The sequence below is a fragment of the Ictidomys tridecemlineatus genome, chromosome 13 (genome assembly GCF_052094955.1).
Source record: "Ictidomys tridecemlineatus isolate mIctTri1 chromosome 13, mIctTri1.hap1, whole genome shotgun sequence".
In the NCBI taxonomy this organism is placed as follows: domain Eukaryota; kingdom Metazoa; phylum Chordata; class Mammalia; order Rodentia; family Sciuridae; genus Ictidomys; species Ictidomys tridecemlineatus.
Genome location: NC_135489.1, coordinates 89,674,615 through 89,696,136, shown reverse-complemented (window position 1 = coordinate 89,696,136; position 21,522 = coordinate 89,674,615). Strand labels below are relative to the sequence as shown.

General features: G+C 42.8%; 1 protein-coding gene across 7 annotated transcripts in view; it reads left to right on the top strand.

The window, feature by feature from the left end:
• Spire1 (spire type actin nucleation factor 1) overlaps positions 1 to 21,522 on the top strand; it is a 140,555-nt gene that overhangs the window by 82,792 nt on the left and 36,241 nt on the right. For all 7 annotated transcript variants that reach the window (XM_078030472.1, XM_078030468.1, XM_078030470.1 and 4 more), the window contains 2 exons: positions 7,948 to 8,025; positions 9,041 to 9,205. In XM_078030472.1, coding sequence (XP_077886598.1) covers positions 7,948 to 8,025; positions 9,041 to 9,205 — 243 coding nt within the window. The remainder of the gene's footprint in view (positions 1 to 7,947; positions 8,026 to 9,040; positions 9,206 to 21,522) is intronic.

Below are 21,522 nucleotides of genomic sequence, written 5' to 3'. Positions count from 1 at the left end.
AATAGTGTGCCTGGGCTGGTGCCCAGAGACCTGACGTTGAGAGGGGCCGTGCTTCAGAGAAAGCTCAGGAAGCCAAGTGAGGGGAAAGTCAGGGGTTGCTTCCATTTTCTCTGTGTTCTCTCCCGATTTCTGATTTGCTTTTTAAAAATTCTGAAGCATGCAGCAGCTTGGGAGACTGAGGCAGGAGGATCGCAAGTTCAAAGCCAGCCTCAGCTGCTTAAGTGAGGCCCCCAGCAGCTCAGCAAGACCTTGTCTCAAAATAAAAGAAAGGGCTGGGGATGTGGCTCAGTGGTTAAGTGCCCCTGGATTCCATCCTTGGTAAATAAATAAATAAATAATCAGTCAGTCAATCAGTCTGTAGCAGCTTAGATGGAAAGCCGGAGCCTGAATCTGGGTCTGTAAGCCACAGTTCTTGGTCATGCAGCTCTAGTGAAAGAGCCCTGGAACAGCAGCTTCTCCGCCTTCCCTTCCCGTCCCTTCCTTCCACTTTCACATCCCCTTCCTCATCTGGACAGTATCTGCCATGAGATGATGTAAGCCAAGAGCATGCACTCCTCCAGTACCTAGGAACTGGGTCGCAGACCGAGAGTGAGCTAGAGAGGTCCCGGGGGCCCAGGAATCCTGGTTGGGCCTGGTGTCCAGATGTGGGGGCTCATTCTCAATAGCAGCACTTGCTTCATCTGAGATAAGCTTGCAATCTCAACATTTTTTTGTGACCGAAAGTTGTATGATGGTTTCATACTGAACTTACACTATGACTAAGTTAGACCACTTGGCAATTTTAAATTTTCTCCCTAAAATGCATGGATTTCTGTTTGACTGGGTATCTATTTTGTATTGCATTTCATTTAAAAGTTATGATTACTTGGCATTTCTAAATCCTCCTTTATTTTTTTTTAAGGTAAAGGTTCAACTTTTTTAAAAACATATTTTTAGTTGTAGATAGACACAATAACTTTATTTATTTGTTTTTTATGTGGTGCTGAGGATGGAACCCAGTGCCTCACACATACTAGGCAAGTGCTCTACCACTGAGCTAGAACTCCAGCCCCTAAATCCTCCTCCTTACCCAGGTTCATTTCATTTTATCTTCTTTTCAGGTAACTCTTCAGTCATCCATTTGATTGAACAACTTTATAAAGTTGATGGAATTTTGATCATTTCAGCAGCATTTATTAAGCATTCTCATTTTCAGTATACCCAGGATTTCATTTGAATTACTAATTAGGTTTATATATTATTTTCTCCTCACCTAGACCATCATAAATGCTTAATATGAATTTCTTTGCTATAATTATCTTAAACAATTAAATAACAGCAGTGTTGAATTAAATATTGATTTTTAAAATTCATATCACAAAGGTGATTTTTAAATTTTTCCTTTGTTAACTTCTTGTCCTTATTTATTTCAATTCTTTCTAAGTAATTATCACAATAAATTATTTTAATCCAAATTTAGGATTTTTTTTAGTATTATGCTAGTGTAATTTTGCACAGTTCTGGTTGAATTCTAAGCAAGTTTTTTAAAAAATATTTATTTTTTAGTTGGACACAATTATTTATTTTGTTTACTTATTTTTATGTGGTGCTGAGAATCAAACCCAGGGCCTTGCACATGCTAGGTTAGCACACTACCACTGAGCCACAACCCCAGCCCTAAGAAAGTATTTTTATAAGGATGTATATTTAAAAAATATACAGTAATTTAACTATTTTGGTTTTAAATTTTAAAATTTAAAAAATTTTTAGAAGTACAAGTTAGGTTGTGACAGTTTTACTATGAAAAACTATTGAATTATTCATCGTCACCTTCCATTCTGTTATACTGTGAATTGAGTTGAATTTTTTGTCTTTCATTTCTCAGAATGTTTTAAAAGTTGTCCTGAGGAAGGAAATACTTTCCCCTCTACCAGTGTTAATGGCTACCGCTATTTAAGTAGCATTATTCTAGCCAGGTGCAGTGGTGCCTTCTGTACCCCCAGCAGCTCAGGGTCTGAGGCAGGAGAATCGCAGGTTTGAGGCCAACCTCAGTAAACAGCTCCCCCTGCCGCCACCCACCCCCCCTGCCTCCCGCACCCCCCTGCCCCTCCTCCCGCATCCCACCCCCTCGTCTCCCCCACCCCCCATCCCCAGTAGCACAGAACTGCAGCATTTAGGTGCCTGGCAATTCCTCCCTAGACCCAAGATAGTTTAATCCCTCCAAGTGGTGAACATATCATTTTTGACAGACAGAATCTGCCACCAGATGCCTGTTTATGTGGTTGCCGTTTGTTCGTTTTAGTGAGGCTATCCATCATTTGTGACTTTCAGGGTCCTTATCCCAGCCTGTCTTCGTCTGACATGTTCCTATCGTGCATGTTGTGTGTGCACAGGATGTTTGTCACATTGCAGTCCTGGGTGCTCACTGCTGTCCCTGTTCAGATGTTTCACAAGAGTTGCTTTAGTGAGAGATGGCAGAGGAGCTCCTCTAGGTGCCTGTTGCACAAGGGAAGTGACATGTAGTTTAAATGGTTAACGATGTGGAAAAAAAAGCAGTGATCTTTAAGATGGAGATTTAATCAAAAAGGGGAGACATGTCTGTTAGCTGACATTGAACTCTCATAAATGAATTAATATTATTCTCCGAGCATTTGACAGACTTGTGATTCACAGGGTAGATTCTGTTTGTTTTTTCTTCAAGATGCCAGGAACTGAAAATGTTGGCATGGAGCAGTTCTAATTGCTAGCCTGACATGGTTATGTCAGAAATGTGGAGAGGTAATTACCGTGTGGGTGCTCCCAATTAGAGCTTTCTCACCATATTCCAGGCACAGGTTGGCATCTGTGATTACATTTGTGCAAGCAAATTAAAAAAATTTTTTTCATTCACAAGCTGAAATAGAATTCACAGAAGCTTGTCTGTAAAGCAAGACAAATCTGTAATTGACAAGTAGCTCATTTGTCTTTCTGGGAACTAGAAAGCTTTTTAATCGCATATTTGATCAAACTTGTTCAACTATAGTATTTACGGACTCTCCACTGTTTTACCTTGATTTGTTGCTGAGCCAGGATTTGATTTTATGAAGAAGAGAAGTATCTTTCAGTAAAACGAATTCATAGAGTAAAGTGTTTTTGTGATGGAATAAAAATTGACAGTCAGCTCCTCATGAATGTCCGTTGGCCCTCCACATCTACTGTCTCCTGAATGCCCATGATGAGAGGGCTGCTTTCTTCTCTGTTATTTTATGTTATGTTAACAAAACCCTAAAAGTGGTTGTTATTATCTGCATCTCACAGATGAGGATGGGCCATTTAATACCATCTAGAATCACACAGCCTGGAGGATCTACGCCACCAGAGAGTTCTGCTCAGGAAAATAAAGAACCTGACGTTCTTGGATCATTCATTTAAATTATCTGCAACATCTTAAGAAGAGATGGATTTTCTTAGTAGCAGGGAATTGGGGTTTGAGCTCAGCCCAGACAGAGGCAGAGACGGTGAAGGCCTGTGTTGGGTGGCTGTGTTGGCGAGCTGTGGATGGGGTCAAAGGAGGCTGTGCTGACTGGACCTGGTTGCTGCTTCTCCTGCACTTGCACCAGAGGAGCACAGGAACAGAATCATGAACTCTGCTCTTGGACCTGTGGTGACACATTCTGTCCCAACTTTAATTGTAAATGACAGAATCACACTCAAAATAGCATGAGAAAGGTAGGGAGGAGTTAGTTGGCTGAATAATGGGGACATCCAGTTGGCTTTAGGCACAGCTCTAATTAGGACGGGCTTTCCCACCCGCCCTTCCCAGGACAGGCGGGAGGCCGTCCTCTAACCATGTTCTTTCAGATCAGTGACTCCCATGGAAATTTGTTGGTTATTTAGGTCAAAGTTTTGGAGGTTCACTGTCTTGGGAGCCAGTCACAGAGGTCGGGCTGTCACGTCCTTGCCTGGTGAGGATGAGGTGAGGTGCTGGCAGTGGACCCGCTCTGCTCAGCCACAGGGCATACGTTGCCCAACAGGAAAAGGGCCTTTGCCAAATGAAGGAGCCGGAAAATTTCTGGGTCCAAAGAACGGCTGACTTTGAAGGGATGTATAGTCCAGTGCAAGTCCAGATTTCCTTAAAATTCATAAAACTTTGCTGTGTCTTTTGTAATGATTTTTAATGTCCTGTGTTATGGATTTAGTTTCCCTGGGAAGTAGACTCCAAGGGGTAAAAATCTGAAATCAGGTTTATGAGGAGTGCCTTGGGGGACCCAGAGTGGTGAGGGAGCATACAGGGACCTCATCGGACCCACCAGAAATTGGGGTGGCCCCGAGACGTCCCAGATTGAAGCTGTGTGCTTCCACACAGGCAGGACAAGTGTGGGCTGACCCAGAGAGGAGGGCCCCCTTTGGTGAGGACAGTTCCTGGAAGGGAGGAAGGGAGGAGCCCCTGTAGTTCGGCAGCCAGTAGAAGAAATTTCCTTCCCAACTTGGAAGGCAACTGACTGCAGCTTCCGCAGACCTATCATGGAATAAAATTAACTCCAGGAAATGTGTTCTGTTTACCTGTCACTTTTAATGCTGTCTGGCATATCCCTGCCCTGTTGATCAGAGGTCCCAGTTTGAGGGCCACAGCAGCGACACTGGGAACCTGGCACAGGGGAGTGAGAAGGTAGATGCAGTGGAGGAGAAACCAGAGCAAATGAACGACCAAAGAAAGAGAGACTTGGGCCTTGCCAGAGGCCTCCCAGCCTCTGCCTATGGGTCTGATCCTGGGGACCACTGGAGTGTGGTCAGCAATCCAGGCCTGGAAGGGTTCCTTCCCATTTTCCTTCTGCTGGTTTAGAGGTCATTGGCACTGGTCCTTGCCATGTGTTCAGCCTCCAGTGATGGGAGAACGTGGGGCGAGAACTCCATTGCAGCTGGGCAGGAGCAGCAAGCTGCTGCTGTGTGGGGACAGGGGCTGCCCGAGCACTGGTGCGGCTGTGTGGGCTCGGCTGGCTCAGGCAGGGGGTTTCAGCTGTTTGTTTTGATGCTGCTGGAGCCTTCCTGACCTGCTAGCACTGTGATTGCTTCATTTCCTCTGTAAGGTGCTAGAATGGTTCCTTTCCCTTTTTTTTTTTTTTTTTTTTTTTTGACTGAGGTCCATTCCTGGACAGGGAGGAAGCCTGGGTGTGGGATGGGACACTGAGGTGTGTAGTGTGGGTGCTGGCGGTTTTCCTGAGCTACAGAGCACATTTCTCTGGCACAGATGGATACCTCTCTCCCAGCTTCCCTGGAGATCCTGAATTGAAAGGAGAAAATGCAGATTCCCTTCTGTATAATTTTCCCTGTGATTGAGCTTCTTTTAATTAAAGGTGACTTTTATTAAGAGCTCTTGAAGACATACAAGCATTTAAACATTCTTGGTTGAAAGTTCTTAATTCACTTATGAACAGATGCGTACTAAATGACAGTGATGTGCCAGGCACCTGTAAGTGAACGGAATATGTGAAAGTCTCTCTTCTTACTTAGGGAGATGGTTAGTACTAGTGAATCATAAGCTGAGAAGTCAGGCAGTGCTCTGCAAGAAGATGTAGACCAGGGGGAGGGCCAGTGGCTTGGAGTTTGGTCAAGGGCGTCCCCATTAAGAAGGTGACATTTGAGGAACGATGTGAAGGTGAAGGACGGACGTGAGGGATTTGGCTCTGGGACTTTCAGATCCGTTGAAGCCTTCTGGGAGGGGGAGCAGTGCAGCCCCAGGACTGCATGGGGAGGAGCAGCAGGGGACCCAGGCATTCTTCGCTCCCAGCACAGGGAGCATGCTGCCACAGCACCTGCCTGGGGACCCAGAGGCAGTTCACCACCTGGAGTCCCTTTCCTCATACCATTGTAATTGTTAAAACTTAAATAACTAGAACAATATACACTTTAAGTCATTCATTGTTTTTGAATGGAGCCTGAGTCACACCACCAGAGAACAAAGTAAACTCACCAGATCCCCCTGCCTGGTCTCCTCCTCACTCAGTTCTGATGTGGACACTGGTGAGGAGTGTGGACTTGGGCTGGACACAACCGTTGTGAATCATCATGAATTTTTAAAAAGATACCTGACCCCTACCAAAACAAATCAGGGATTTTGAATATCAGAAATTTTGTGTGTGCCATTTGATGTATCTAAAAAGGTAGAAATGGTGGAGTCCTAATTTAGTAATATTGATCACTACTCAGATTCCATGTAAGGTCATGCCAGACGTTACTACCCACTGTCTGCAAAAACCAGCCACAAGTAATAAATTCTGTCCTCTTTCCTTACATAATATCAAAATTCATTAATATTCATGAATGTTTATTTTAGCAAAATAAAGTAGAACTGCATCCAGCTGTTCTGAGGGTTGGATAAGCCACTGGGGTAGGATCAGGATATGTCGGTTGCCTGGAGAGCCACTGTTATCATAGCCTGGTGAGGCCTCACAGCCTACTCATACTGGGGAACCCCATCCCCTCATTATGGGCCAGTGGCAGGGGTACATAGTAGTTGCCTGGAGGCTTAGCAACTTGTTTACCATGACCCTGCCACCCTGCTGTGGGTGAGACCAGCATTGGGAAAGAGCCTAGCTCCAGAGGAGTGCAAGGGCCTGGAGAGGTGGCCCAGAAGAAAATCCAGATGTGTCTGTTTTGGGTTGCTTTCTACCAAATCTATATGTGCCCATCTCTGCTGTGTTTAATTGATTGCATTTTAAATTTTGATACATATTATGGTGTAATGAACTGTGATTTATTATACTTGTAAGGTATGGGGAGCTGTCCTGGGAGCCTTCTGCATGCCAGCCAGCATGTCAGGGATTTACTTCAGCAGGTGATCTCCTCATGCCCTGGTGAGGAAGGTAGTGGTGGTTTCCTTTTAAAGTTAAGAGGCCCAAAGAGGGTGTCTTAGGCAAGACCAGAGACTCGAGGAGTGGCAAGCATCTTATCACAGCATCTCAAACAGGAGTCTTGACTTGGCTCTTTAAAATAAATGTAAACACATTCTGAAATAACCAGAAATACTTTTTTTTCCCCCCCTTGGGAGAGTAGAAATAATGCATTATTTGTACTTCATTTTCCCTGAGTGTTTTGAGTAACTGCACTCCTTCATGTTATTGGAGGAAAAGAAGCAGGTGATGTGTTCTGTGTTCACAGATGGCCAGTGGAGGAGTTAGGAAGCTAAGAATAGTTAAGAAATGTTTCATTTGTATTCTCATATAAAACAAGTCAGATTTCATATAGCTCATTGAAATTCAGCTTAAGTGCAAGCAGGTAAATATCTTAGCACATAGAAAAATACAGTAGGGTTGATGACTCTCTAACTAGGAGACAGGCCACAACTTCATCATTAATATGTGAACATGTGTGTTACAGTCAGGATGCTCCTAAAGTTGCACACATTGAACTGACGCAATTGAGAAGGTCTTTTTTCATTTGCAATGTATTTATTAAGTTATTTGGTGAACGGATGGTGCAGCAGGTGTAAGCCCACTGTGCTGATAAGGGCCTGGAGGAAGGGAGTCTCTTGAGGGAAGGGTCCAGCTCATTCGGGGTGGAAGGGGCTTCCCAAAGAACTGGAAGTTTCTGTTGAGCCTGGGATCTGGAAGAAAAGAAGTTGTGAAAGGGAGCCTTGTGGGCCAGGAGGGGAGGGTGCCCAGCAGGGATCACCTTGGGTGGCAGGACATGGTGTGGAGTAAGGCATCTGCATGGAAACAGAGAGGGGCTGGTGCAGGTGTAGCCCTGTGTCCTGTGGAGGAGTAGTACCGCCTAGGCCAGGGTGGGTGGTGTGGGGCTGGGGAGGGAGAGCTGGGGCCATGCCCTAGAGCCAGCTGCCCCAGGCTTCCTCCTAAGACTGTATCCATTTTCAGGGACTTCTCTCTGGCAGTGATGCCTCTATGTGTATCTTGTCTGATCTGTTTGAAGTTTTAATTTGAGAAGGGCTTAGTGAAATTTTCATGCCTGTTTTCTTTTTATTTTAACCGGTAGAATCTTAAGAAGATTCAAGAAATGGAGAAGAGTGACGACTCCAGCACAGACCTAGATGAGCTGAAAAACGCTGACTGGGTGAGGCAGTGGGGTCCACTTCCTGGCTGTTCAGTGTCTAAGACAGTGTGACTTCCTAAATATAGAGTTTGTTAGGACTGTAGTGTGAATTGATCGGATGTAAATTTGAATGCCTGGTTTAACATGTGAGGAAATATCTGTTCCCATTTTTAAAAACTTTCTATTTTATCAGCCATCTTTCTTGTCTCTGGGAATTTTTGAAATTTTAAAATACCAACATTTCTAATGATACTAGTACCCAGATGTACACTTACGTGCACTCAAAGTCAAACGTATTTTCAGGATTAGGTGCAAGACTAGCATGCAGTGCCTTCATTTATCCAAAGACAGTTCCTGGATTAGGGTCCCAGGGCTTCAGAGTAAGTAGTGTGGAGTCTGCCCTCTAGAGCTCCGAGCAGGAGCTGGATCACAGGCCAGTGATGGATGTGCTCCAGGGACATGAGCCAAGCCTCCACTGGCTTGCTTCCAGATCCCAATGATGCACACTAGGGGTCCTGCCCTTAGTAAAACAGTGACAGGACAGTGGGCGCCCTGAAGCGTTCAAGGTGGGCTATGTCCAGGTGTCAGAGGGAGGCACACTTCAGAATTCTGACTTTTTTTTTTTTTTTTTAAAGAGAGAGTGAGAGAGGAGAGAGAGAGAGAGAGAACTTTTGATGTTTATTTTTCAGTTTTTGGCAGACACAACATCTTTGTTGGTATGTGATGCTGAGGATCGAACTCGGGCCGCACACATGCCAGGCGAGCACGCTACCGCTTGAGCCACATCCCCAGCCCAGAATTCTGACTTTTTTTGAGCAAAGCTTTAAACCCAAGCACCTTGTCTGTGAGCTATTGTGACTTCTTGGCTGACTTTTTTTTTTTTAGTATCCTAAAATGTTATTTTTAGAGTTGTTTTTGTTTGGTTTACTCAGCATTTTGTACTCTTGAATCATTCCTTTATTCTACATGACTGTAGCTTTTCAGAAAAAAACTATAAATTTACTTATTGATGCCTCTTGACCTGTGGTTCTTTCAGGCCCGATTCTGGGTCCAGGTGATGAGGGATTTGCGAAATGGGGTAAAACTTAAGAAGGTCCAGGAGCGGCAGTACAACCCACTGCCCATCGAGTACCAGCTGACCCCCTATGAGATGCTGATGGATGACATCCGGTGCAGAAGGTACACCCTGCGGAAAGTGATGGTGAGTGACCACAGCCATGAGTGCTCTCAGAGGGTCGAGTGATGATGTTTGTTGAAATGGTCTACTTTATTATTATTATTATTATTATTGTTATTTTGGTACTGGAGATTGAGCTCAGGGCACTTGACCACTGAGCCAGATCTCCAGTCTTTTTTTGTGTTTTATTTAGAGACAGGGTCTCAATGAGTTGCTTAGTGCCTTTCTTTTTGCTGAGGCTGGCTTGGAACTCATGATCCTCCTGTCTGAGCCTCCCGAGCCGCTGGGGTTACAGGTGTGCACCACCACGCCCAGCAGTGGTCTACTCTTTATATTTTTTAAAGCATTTCTTCTCATAAAAGTAATACTTGATCATTGTAAAATATTTGGAAAATACATTATAAATTTCTCAAAGGAAAGTTATAAACTTATAATTGTACAAGCAAAGAAGAACTTTATTATGTGGAAGACATCCCTCAATCTTTTCTCTGTGATTTCATTTGGATAAAATGGGCTAATTTCATTTTGTCACCAGTTATTTTTGTTTGACATATTGTAATGTTTTTTCCTGTCATTATAGTCAATATTACCCTTTCTGAATGGCTCTATCTTTTGTAGCTATGGCTGAACCAGAGTCCATTAAGCTGATTGCCCCATACCCAATCATATGCAGCCTGTTTTGTGTGTTTTTTGACGTTTGTCTTCCTGAATAGCCACAATGAAATCCTTGGGTTCAGGTCTTAGAGTTGGAATGTCTGCGTGCCAGCAGCCTGACAGCTTTACCTGTCAAGTATGCCTGGAATCCGACCACGCACCCCTTCCGCTTTGGCCACATTGTCTCTCCCTTGGACTGTGGAGGTGGAGACTGAGTGAGGTGCTGGGCTGGGTCTGGAGGTACCCTGCACCCTCCTGCAGCATGCTGTGTGGCTCCTGGCTCTGCCTCGTCAGCCTCTGTGCTCTGACAGCCTTGCTGCCATACACCTGCAGTGCCATGTAACAGCAAGAGGGGCTTGTGTCTTAGACCACAGATGCCAGGGCAGCCCCTGGGAAATGTGGCTCAGGGACAACACTATGTCATGAAGTTATATCTCCAGTTCATGCCACAGTGAGCATTTGTTACCATGCTGGCTGGGACAGCAAGGTGTGCTGTAGGGTGGTGGCCACCAGTAGGTTTTCATGCTCCAGTGAGTCCTGAGTGATGGACAAGTGACAGGTGCATCCAGGTGCAGTTCCCCTTACTTTTGCATAAATTTTCCACACAACATTTTTGTCCTCTGTTTGCTTGCTCATTGTAGAAAGAAATGAATAAAAGCAAACGTGCTGTGTACCAAAACCTTGCCCTTGGCCTGTTCTTCCTGTTCACTCCCTAATTATAGATAGGCAGGTAGGTGGATGGTCATTTTACACAGAGAGTGGCATGTAGTACTAGAGCCTTTTTCAGTCTGTAAAGTCGACTGTGGATGATCTCTTTGTTTAATGGTGGCTCAATATTTCCTTGTATCCAGACAGCAAAAGCATCAGAATGAAAAGTGGAGTGTGCTGCCGGCTTGTACCTGGTTCTCTCCCCTCCCAGCCTTCTTTCCTCCTGCCATGATTTACTTCCCATCCCATGAACGGACATTTAGGTTGTTCCCAGTTTCATCATTTTAATCAGGATTAGGATGATCATCCATATAAAAACATTTTGGGGCTGGGGCTGTAGCTCAGTGCAGAGCTCTTGCCTAGCATGTATAAGGCACTGGGTTTGATCTTCAGCACCAAATAAAAATGAACAAATAAAATAAATGTATGCTGTCCATCTACAACTACAAAATTTTTTTTAAAAAAATCATTCATTTTTCTCCTGGGTTTAAATTTCTGCCGGAGACATGAATTGATAAAGATAAGGCATGTTTAAAATTTAATGCATTTTTGCCAGTCTTCTCTCCAGAAGATTGCACCAATTTGTATGCTTTCTAGTATTGCAAGATAATATATTCCAATCCTGTTGCCAATACGGGGTAGTGTTATCATTTTAAAAAACATCTACTTATTAGAACTTTATCCATTCTGATTGGGCAAGCACTTAGCATAAATCTCAGGTAGTTTTCCTCTGTAGCCAGAAGGCATTTTTGAAAAATTCGTCAGTAATTATAGTAAGCCCAGTTGGTCATTAGCATTAATAGTTGATCTAACATTAATGTCTTTTACCTGCTACCCTTGATATTGTTAAATCTTTACATTTTTATCCAAAAAATAATTGTGTTGAATAGTAGGTAACGTTTCTGATACTAAGAATTGCTAGGATAGATTCCCCTTGTAGCTGCTGACTTAACAGATTCCACCTGGGGCCTGAGTATTTGTACATTATATAATCACTCTCCGTGAGGATTATGGAAATAGTAATGTCTGATAGAATGTGTGTTGGTCAGCTTTTTTGTCACTGTGGCCAAAGGACCTCACGAGCAGCTTAGAGGAAGAAAAGCTTATTTGAGCTCATGGCTTCTGAGGTTCAGGTCATGGAGGGCCAACTCTACTGCTCTGGGTCCGAGGACAGAGAGATCATGCTGAAGGGCCTGGTGTAGGAAAGCAGCTCAGAACATGAATCAGAGACAAAATATGAACTCCAAAGGCACACCCTCAGTGACCCACCTCTTCCAGGCACACACTGCCTATAGTTATCACCTACTTAATCAATATCAGTGGATTAATCCACTGCTTAGGTTATAGCTCTTTTTTTTATAATTTTTTTAAATATTTATTTGTTTATTTTTATTTTTTTAGTTTTCAGCGGACACAACATCTTTGTTTGTATGTGGTGCTAAGGATCGAACCCGGGCTGCATGCATGCCAGGCAAACACGCTACCGCTTGAGCCACATCCCCAGCCCCTAGGTTATGGCTCTTAATCTAATCTTTTCACCTCTGAACATTCTTGCATTGTCTCATGTATGAGCTTTTGAAAGCTATCACATATCCAAACCATAACAGAATGACATCCAACTTGGAAAGTATTTGTAAGCGTAATTATTTTTTTTCCTGGGGTAAATAAAAGGCTTTGAAAATAAGAGTCTAGCTAGGTATGGTGGCATGCTCCTCTAATCCCAGGGGCTCAGGAGGCTAACGCAGGAGATTGAAAGTTTTTAGCTCCAGCAACTTAGCAAGACCCTAAGCAAATCTGTGAGATGTTGTCTCAAAACAAAAATGGCTGGGAATGTGGCTTAATAGTTACGCACCCTCAATCCCTGACACCAAAAAAATAAAGTGTACAGTTCAGTGACATTTAGTATATCACAAGATTGTACAGTCTCCACCTCTATCTAGTTCTGAAATAAGTTTCATCCTCCTAGAAGGAAATCCATAGCCATGATGGGTCACTGGTATCCCCCACCAGCCCTGGCAACCACTTCTCTGCTTTGACTCTGAGAACTTACCTGTCTGGATGTGTCATGAATGGAGTCATGTGATGTGCCACCTTTTGTGTCTGGCCTCTTTCACTTGGCCTAATGTTCTTTAGGTCTATCCATCCTGCTAGCATGTAGGAGTGCTTCATTCCTTTTCATGGCTGAATAATCATTCCACCCCAGGGATAGATAACATTGTACTCTGTGTTGTTGCTTGGTAGATATTAGGTTCTTGTCACCATTGTGCAGTGCTGGTGGGGTTGCTGTGAACCGTCACTTGCAAGTGTCTGACATCTCATTTCTTTTCTTTTGGGTGTGTGCCTCGGCTAGAGTGTCTGGGTCACATGGTGATTCTGTGAGTGACTGAGCAATCACCAAACTCTTTCCACAGTGGTAGCACATTTAATGTTCCCACCAGCAGGGGACGAGGGCTTCTGTGTCCCACATTTTTGTCAACACATATTGTCCATATCTGCCTTTAATCATAACTGCCCTGGTTGGCATGGCGTGGTATCTCTTTGTGGTTTTGATTTGCTGATGACTAATGCTATGGTGCTGCTATGTGTGTGTTCACGTGTTTGTGGGCCATTTGTGTGTCATCTTTGGAGAGGTGTCTGTTGAGGTCCTGTACCCATTCTGCCATGATGTTGTAACGTTCCTTCGTATGTTCTAGATGCTGAATCCTCAACACACACAATTTACAAGTATTTTATCCCATTTTGCAGCTGGTCATTCTTCTGTCAGCCTCTTGATAGTGTCCTTTGGTGTTTAGAAGGTTTTAGCTTGACTAAAACAGTTGATCTGTTTTGTCTTCTATTTCCCATGCTTCAGGTATCCATTGCCAAATCCAGGGCATGAGGATATCCTCTTGTGTTCTCTTGTATGATTTTCACTTCTGGTGCTTATGGTCTGGTCTTTGCTCCATTCTTGAGTTAATCTGTACGTTGCATGTGGTAAGAGGTCAAGGTCAGGCTCCTGTGTCTCAGCACCCAACTCTGATGTATGAACAAATATGTATGGATTCATTTCTGGATTCTGAATTTTGGGTCCTTTTCTTTGGTTAGTCTAGATAATGGTTTGTCACTTTTATTGATTTTTGTCAGGAAAATACCTTTTGGTTTTGTTAATTCTGTCCACTGCCTTCTGCTCTCTGCTCATTGTCCATTGTCTCCTCTCTGTTCTTTACCGTTTCCTCCGCCCTGTATCCATAGGCATTGTTCTTTGTTCTTTGTGGGGTCTGTGGGTTGTGGAGTCAGGTTGTTGATTTGAGTCCTCATTGAACTCAGGGGTTTGCAGTGTGGACTGCCCTCTGCGCACCACTCCTGCTGCATCCTGAGTTTTCCTTTCTTTCACTTTCGTTATCATTGAACCTGTTGGTGGTTTGGGAGTATGTTTTTAAATTCCTCATATTTGTGAAGTTTTCATTTTTCCTTCTGCTTTTGACTTCGAGTTTCAGTCCATTATGGGCAGACGAGTTAGTTGGTGTGGTTTCAGTGTCTTAAATTTGAGGTATTTCTTATGGCCTAGCGCTGTCTGCCTGGATGCACGTTCTGCTGGTTGTTTTTGGTGTTTCCAAGCCCTCTCTTTTCTCATTGGCCCCATCGTCTAGTGGTGAATCCCGAATGGAAAATGGACTGTTGAGCCTCCACCTGTTGTGGAGCTTTCCCCTTCTGCTTTCAGCATTCACTCCCTGTGCTTTGGAGCTCTGTGGTCTGGTGTTGTCCCGACACCACCACCCCCCACCCCCGCGACAAGGGTACATGGGAGACCAGTCTCTGAAGCACCAGCTGTCGGAACCGCCCTCCGTCAGAGGTAGTGAAGCTCACTAGACCAGCTAGTGTCTCCTGGGCTGAGCGAGAGGGTAAGTATCACGACCTGGCCCGCCACCCAACCTCGCCCACACAATCACACTGTGTGGGGAGATGAGTCAACCATGAAGGTGCAATAATCTCAACTTTATTGTGTCAGGGACAAGGTTATATAGTGATAGGAGGGACTAAGAAGAAACAGTAGCAAGAACCAATAAGGAGCAGTTACGACACTATCACTAAGGGGCCTACGCAGATTTCAGATTAAAACATTAGGCGGGACTAAGGTCAAAAGCCTGCACGAATGCCAATCCAGCCAGGTCACATATACGGAAATGCTAACCCATGAGGCCGCCTCAGCCAACACCCAATAATGGCCGTGGTCTCAAGGGAGGTAAAAGGTCCCAACAGTCTGGTGCGTGTCCACCTACAACTGTGGAATGTTCCGGATGAGGGGCCTTTGTCTTGATGAGTGTTTCCTGAAGCTCCAGTCTGACAGCAGTGTTGCTGCCCTGTTCTCTGTACTTCTATTGCATGGAACATCTTTTTCCATCCTTTACTCTCAAACCTGCTCATGTTGTAACTTTCTTTTAACTTTTTTATTTTAAAAGTATAACTGCTCATTGTGGGGAAATTAGAAAATGTGGGTAAAAAGAAAAAAAAATCACACAGTTCATCTACTCTTATGACCACTTCTACCATTTTTAGCATGTTTGCTTCTGAATTTTCTCTGTAAATGTGTAATGTATAATTATAAAAATAGAGTTAAAGTGGATAAAATGTATTGAAACTCTTTCCACCTGCTTGATATGTTATAAACTTGGTTCTTTATCATGAAATACAATTGTGTATCATTTAAAAATTTTTTAATACCTAGGTTTTATATAGGTAATAAGTAACCCATGGTTAAACTAGAAAGACATGTGGTGGACATTTGCAAGTCTCTCTCCCAGGGCCCCAGGTTTGTTCCTAGAAATGGTCAGAAATCTGTCCGTCTTAGTACAGCCCTCTTGTATGTGTGTGCAAGCGAACGCACACATGTGGGCCCCATCTTTGCTGACATTTGCACAATTTTACCATATTATAGATATTGTTTTGGGTCTTTATCTCTCTTGCTGATCATTATGTTAACAGCATGTAAAAAGTTTTCTTCTTATTTTTGTAGCTTTATTATATTACATTCTACATTATTTTTTAAATATTTATTCTAATTTGTTATACATGAAAGCAGAATGCATTTCAATTCATATTACACATATAGAGCATGATTTTTCATGTCTCTGGTTGTACACAAAGTAGAGTCACACCATTCGGGTCATACCGCCTTTTTTACCCATGCCCCCTCCTTTTCCCTTCCTTTGCCCTATCTAGAGTTTGTCTGTTCCTCCATGCCTCACCCCACCCCATCCCCATTATGGATCAGCATCCTCCCATCAGAGAAAACATTTGACATTTGGTTTTTTGGGATTGGCTAACTTCACTTAGCATAGTATTCTCCAACTCCATCCATTTACCTGCAAATACCATGATTTTATTCTCTTTTAATGCTGAGTAATATTCCATTATGTAATATATAGCACAGTTTCTTTATCCATTCATCTACTGAAGGGCGTCTAGGTTGGTTCTACAGTTTAGATATTGTGAATTGTGCTGCTATAATCATTGATGTGGGGTTGGAGATGTGGCTCAAGTGGTAGTGCACTTGCCTGGCATACGTGAGGCACTGGGTTTGATCCTCAGCACCACATAAAAATAAAATAAAGACATTGTGTCCACCTGAAAAAAATAAAAAATAAATATCTTTTTTTTAAAAAATTGATGTGGCTGTGTCCCAGTAGTATGCTGTTTTTAAGTCCTTTGGGTATAGACCGAGGAGAGGGATAGCTGGGTCAAATGGTGTTTCCATTCCCAGTTTCCCAAGGAATCTCTATACTGCTTTCCATATTGGCTGCAGCAATTTGCAGACCCACCAGCGTGTATGAGTGTGCCTTTCCAACATCCTTGCCAACACTTATTGTTTATATTAATAGCTGCCATTCTGACTTGAGTGAGATGAAATCTTAGAGTGGTTTTGATTTGCATTTCTCTAATTGCTAGAGATGTTGAACATCTTTTCATGTATTGATTTTATATTATCTTCTGAGAAGATGTCATTGGGATTTTGATTGGAATTGCATTAAATTGTATAGTACTTTTGGTAGTATGGTCATTTTGACAATACTAATTCTGCCTATCTAAGAACAAGGGAGATCTTTCCATTTTCTAAAGTCTTCTTTAATACCTTTCTTTAGCGTTTTGTGGTTTTCATTGTAGAGGTCTTTCACCTTTTTCATTAAGTTGATTCCCAAGTATTTTTTTATTTATTTAATTTTTGAGGCTATTGTAAATGGGATAGTTTTCCTAGTTTCTTTTTCAGAGGATTTGTCCTTGATGTATAGAAATGCCTTTGATTTGGGGGTGTTGATTTTATATTCTGCTAGGTTGCTGAATTCATTTATTAGTTCTAGAAGTTTTCTGATGGAATTTTTGGTACATCCTACGTTATTTTTAATGCCTTCAAAATAATCTCTTGAGTAGGCAAACCATAATTTATTTAACTAATCTATTATTGATATTTTCCATTTTTTAGTATTGTGTAAAAACTGTATTAGTTTCCTTACATAAATTCTAACCACCGAATTACTGGATCAGTGACTATGCTTGCTGTGATGGCCTTTGATAAATACAATCAAATTATCCAAAATACTTGTAGGCAACTTGTGCTTTGAAAATATATATAAGATCAAAGCTAAAATTATAGCTTTACATATTTCTGAAAGAAACTATATTCATTTTCTTAAAAGTGCATTGTTAGAGTAGGTGTCAGGCCACATATTTTATGCACCTCTCATTAATGTTTTGAGTATCAACAAATAAGCATAAATCCCACCTTTGATTGCTAATGCTTTGAACAAATATCACGGTGTGGACATCAATGGATGAGTCAGCCTTGCTGAAGGGGAGGCCGAAAGGTGTTAAGAGTGGAGTTGGTGGCTGCAGGACCGTCTTGATTTGATTCAGTCTTTCTCTTAAACCTGTCTTCGTACTGTTTACAGGGATACTGAAAACAAGCCGGGCAGGGCAGCTGCTGGGGGAAGACTGCAGCGGGTTGTTGGGGTGGGGTGGCACTATTCTGCTCCTTGAGCTGGGCAGGGGGCTCAGTGGAGCCCCTTCCATGCATTTACTTCCTCTCTGTGTGCGCATGTGGTACTTCAATGAGGCTGACACCTCCACCTGAAGAGCAGGCCTTCAGGCTGGGCTGGGGCTCAGTGGTAGAGCGCTCGCCTCACATGTTCGAGGCCCTGGGTTCCATCCTCAGCACCACATAAAAATGAATAAATAAAATAAAAGTATTGTGTCCAACTACAGCTAAAAAGTAAATATTTAAAACAAACAAACAAACAAAAGATCAGGCCTTCTTAAGTTTTAGTATTTCACATGAAATGGAGGAGTCCTCGGTGGCACAGGAGCACTGCATCCTCAGTTGACCCTGTTCCTGAGCAGAGTGGCCTCGTTCTGTAAACATCACAGGTCTTGCTGTTTACACCTACCACAAACTTTATGAGCCAGTTCAGCATTTGTCAAAGAAACCACCATCCTAAAGAAGCTGGTACTAGAGGAAAAAAATGGAAGATTCAGGGATGATCAGTGCACAGATGGAGGAGATCAAGAGAGAGGGGAGGGGCACTGCAGAATCATTTTAGCAAGATCATGTTAGTTACATGCATAAAGGTGCCACAGGGAATTTCACCTTCATGTAGAAGTAGAAAGAACCTGTCAGAAATGAACAAATAAATGAGCAAAGGGAGATGAGTAGAGGCAGGAGAATAGGGGAGGAAGGAGGAGAGGAAAAAAGAGGGAAACGGGGACATTCTGTTAAAATGAACCCAACAACTTTGTATGACTGTGATAGAAGAGAAGGAGCTGCAGGTTGGAGTTTAGCCTTGGGGGTGGATCTTTGTTCATGCACACGAGGGGCCCCCTACATATGAACGTGTGACTAGAATTGAAGTACAGGATTTGAGAAGCTTACACAGAACCAAAAATTGATTGATCATTTTATATATAATGATGTTTGCAGATGTTCATTCTGCAAAGTGAAGCAGTCAATGTGTTCATTAAATAAAATACTAGGAACAGAAATGAATTTTTCCGTGTGTCTAAGAAGCATAGAACACAGGACACACTGAGCATCCCAGATGTGTTGGGCCTGGAGGGAGAGTCCTGGAGCAAGCCCCACAGCGGTCCAGATGTTGGAGCGTGGAGATTAGGTCATTGCACCAGCCTGTGGGCAAGGGACTCTCTCAGGGATGGCAGGAGAGGATTTGAAGCAGTGGGCTCCCAGAGGGAGATGGAGACACCACCACCACGGCCCTCCACAGTGCACACAGACCACCTGAAAGACCCACTGGACTCAGAAGTGAAGGGCCCCAGGTTCTGCAGTCTAGGAAGGCAGGGCTAGGTTCCACTTATTGGAACCCATGGTCCACAGACTGTCAGTAGACAGCAGAAACACATTTGGACCTGTGTGTTCATTTGGTTGGTGACAGAGGTGACACTGTAAAGAGGTGGAGGAAGAATGGCATTTCAATAAATGGTATATGTTCAATTACATTTCCTTATGGGAAAAGAGTACATCTTGACCTTTACCTCAAAGTATACACAGGAGAGAAAACTCAGTCTCATGTGGCTTTAGATCTCAAGGCAAATGTGCAACAGTCAGTTTCTGCAAGGTGACAAGTCTCCATGAGCTTCAGGTAGGCAATTTCTTAAATGGACTGTGAGGGTGTGGTGCTGGAAGATGCGTACAGCAGTATGCCCAGTAGTGTTGTCTGCAGCAGCAACAGTGTGAGCGTAACCCAAAGTCCGTCAGTATGAACAGGAGCAAGCACATGGAGTGTGGGCAGCAGTGTCCTGGAGTCTCAGAGTGGCGAGCAGCAGAGGCCACAGAGGAAAACAGACCTGTGAGTCCTTTCACCTGAGGTTTTCAAAAATGCATAGTAAAGCCTTTCCCCGGCTCTTCACTAATGATACGCTATAGTCAGACTTTATCTACCAGTCTACAAGTAAAAATGTGTTCTTATTTATGAATCTCATGTTTTTATGAATAAGTTTAGGCACCTCTTTAATGTGTTTAAGCAGCTAAGTGCAGTGGCCCAGAGCAGAGGCTCTGGAAGCAGGCACTAGTGTTTGAGTCTTGGGTCTGCTCTGACCGTATGGTTCTGCCTGTTTTGCTTCTGTGCCTTGGATTGCTCATTTTTGAAATGTGGGTAAAAGTACCTGCCCCATAGGGCTGCAGTGTGTATCAAAAAGTACAAAGATACATAGTCCTAGGAAATGCTTAGAACACAGCAAGTACTTTGCAGTATTTTCTAGTGGCTGTAGTTTGCTTATTTATTTGTTTGTTTATTTTGGTGGGATTTTTGTTGTTGTTGTTGTTGTTGTTTTTTTTTGGTACCAGGGACTGAACCCAGGGGTGCTTAACCACTGAGCCACATCTATGGCCCTTTTATTTATTTATTTTATTTAGAGACAGGTTCTCACTGAGTTGTTAGGGCTTCACTAAGTTGCTGAGGCTGGCTTTGAATTTGTGATCTTCCTGCCTTGGCCTCCCAAGCTGCTGGAATTACAGGCACATGCCACTGTCCCTGGCTTTATAAATGTTTCTGTAAAGAGTAAGTGCACACCATTTTCACTCACGATCCATGCATCCCTGAGGTGCTGTGCCATGGTGTCTTAGGTTTAATCCTAAAGTTTAGGCTTCATAGATGTACCACAGTTAATTCTCTGCTTTCTGCATATTTGTGATACTATGTGACAATTGACTGGCTCAACTCTATTATATATTGTTTGGAATATTAAATTATAGAGATGTAAAACATTTTATTTGATTTTTTTTTATCCCAAAATGTTTGAGCTGAATGCTTTATTTTGTTATTTCTAACAAATAACTTTGTCCTTTAAAAATAGATGTAAAAACTTAGCATATTTCTGTTGTAGTTGTATTTATTGTAATTCACAATTTTTTGATATATTTAAATTTTTTAGTGTATTATACTTTTACATAATAGTGAGGTTTAGCCAGTCATAGTGTCACATGCCTATAATCCCGGCAGCTTGATAGACTGAGGCAGGAGGATTGTAAATTCAAGGACAGCCTCAGCAACTTAATGAGACCCTGTCTCAAAAGTTTAAAGAGGACTGGGGTTATAGCTCAGTGGTAGAGTGCCCCTGGGTTCAACCCCCAGTACCTTATCAAAACAGGAGGTCTGTGTTATGTGCATTTATGAATTTTGATATTCATATAACATGGTTTTCTCCATTTCAATCCCTAGCAGTACCCCCAATTCACAAATTTTTAAAATTCAAATAAAACATGGAGAAAAATTTATCATGTAATCTGCTTATAACTTTGTAACTAAACAACCAATTCAGTAATTTAATTGTATCTATCTATGGGGAGTGGGAATCAAACCTGGGGCCTGTACATGCTAGGCAGGCACTCTATCACTGAGCTATTCTGCCAGCCCCATGATATATATCTTAATAGGAGAAGAGATTATCTTTGGCCTTGTGTGTTTGTAAATATGTTAATAAGATTTCCTTTATCTGTTTAAAGTTCAGTTACCTAAAAAAAAATTATTTCAGAAACAATGCAGAGTTCAGGATAGATGTTTTAAAATATTGAAAGGGAATCCTTTTGTGTACTAGAAGTTTTATGTTTGTTTAAGTTATTTGGCTCAAAATTGAGATCAGGTTTCTGTAACTGATGTAACTTATTTTGAGTCTACTGTTTGTGTCCACGCAGGACACATTTTCCTCTGCAGTTCAGGCTTGATGTTTACCCGGAGATCCTGCCCTGCCAGAAGACTGGCCTCACAGGGCTGCTTGTGCTTACCCCACCTCCTGTCCTCCGTAGCATGCTACTGACCCTCATTCATTGCAGGGACCAGGAGGCAGCTCCTGCCACTGAGGAGGCTGTTTGGTGACAGGGTTCACAAACCCAGCCTCATTTAAGCCAGCTGTGCTCTCTCTGCGTCTTGCCACTGTGATGGAAGAAGAGTAAAGCATACAAAAATCAGCTGTAAAGGTAGATGCTGTTCTGCTCCGGA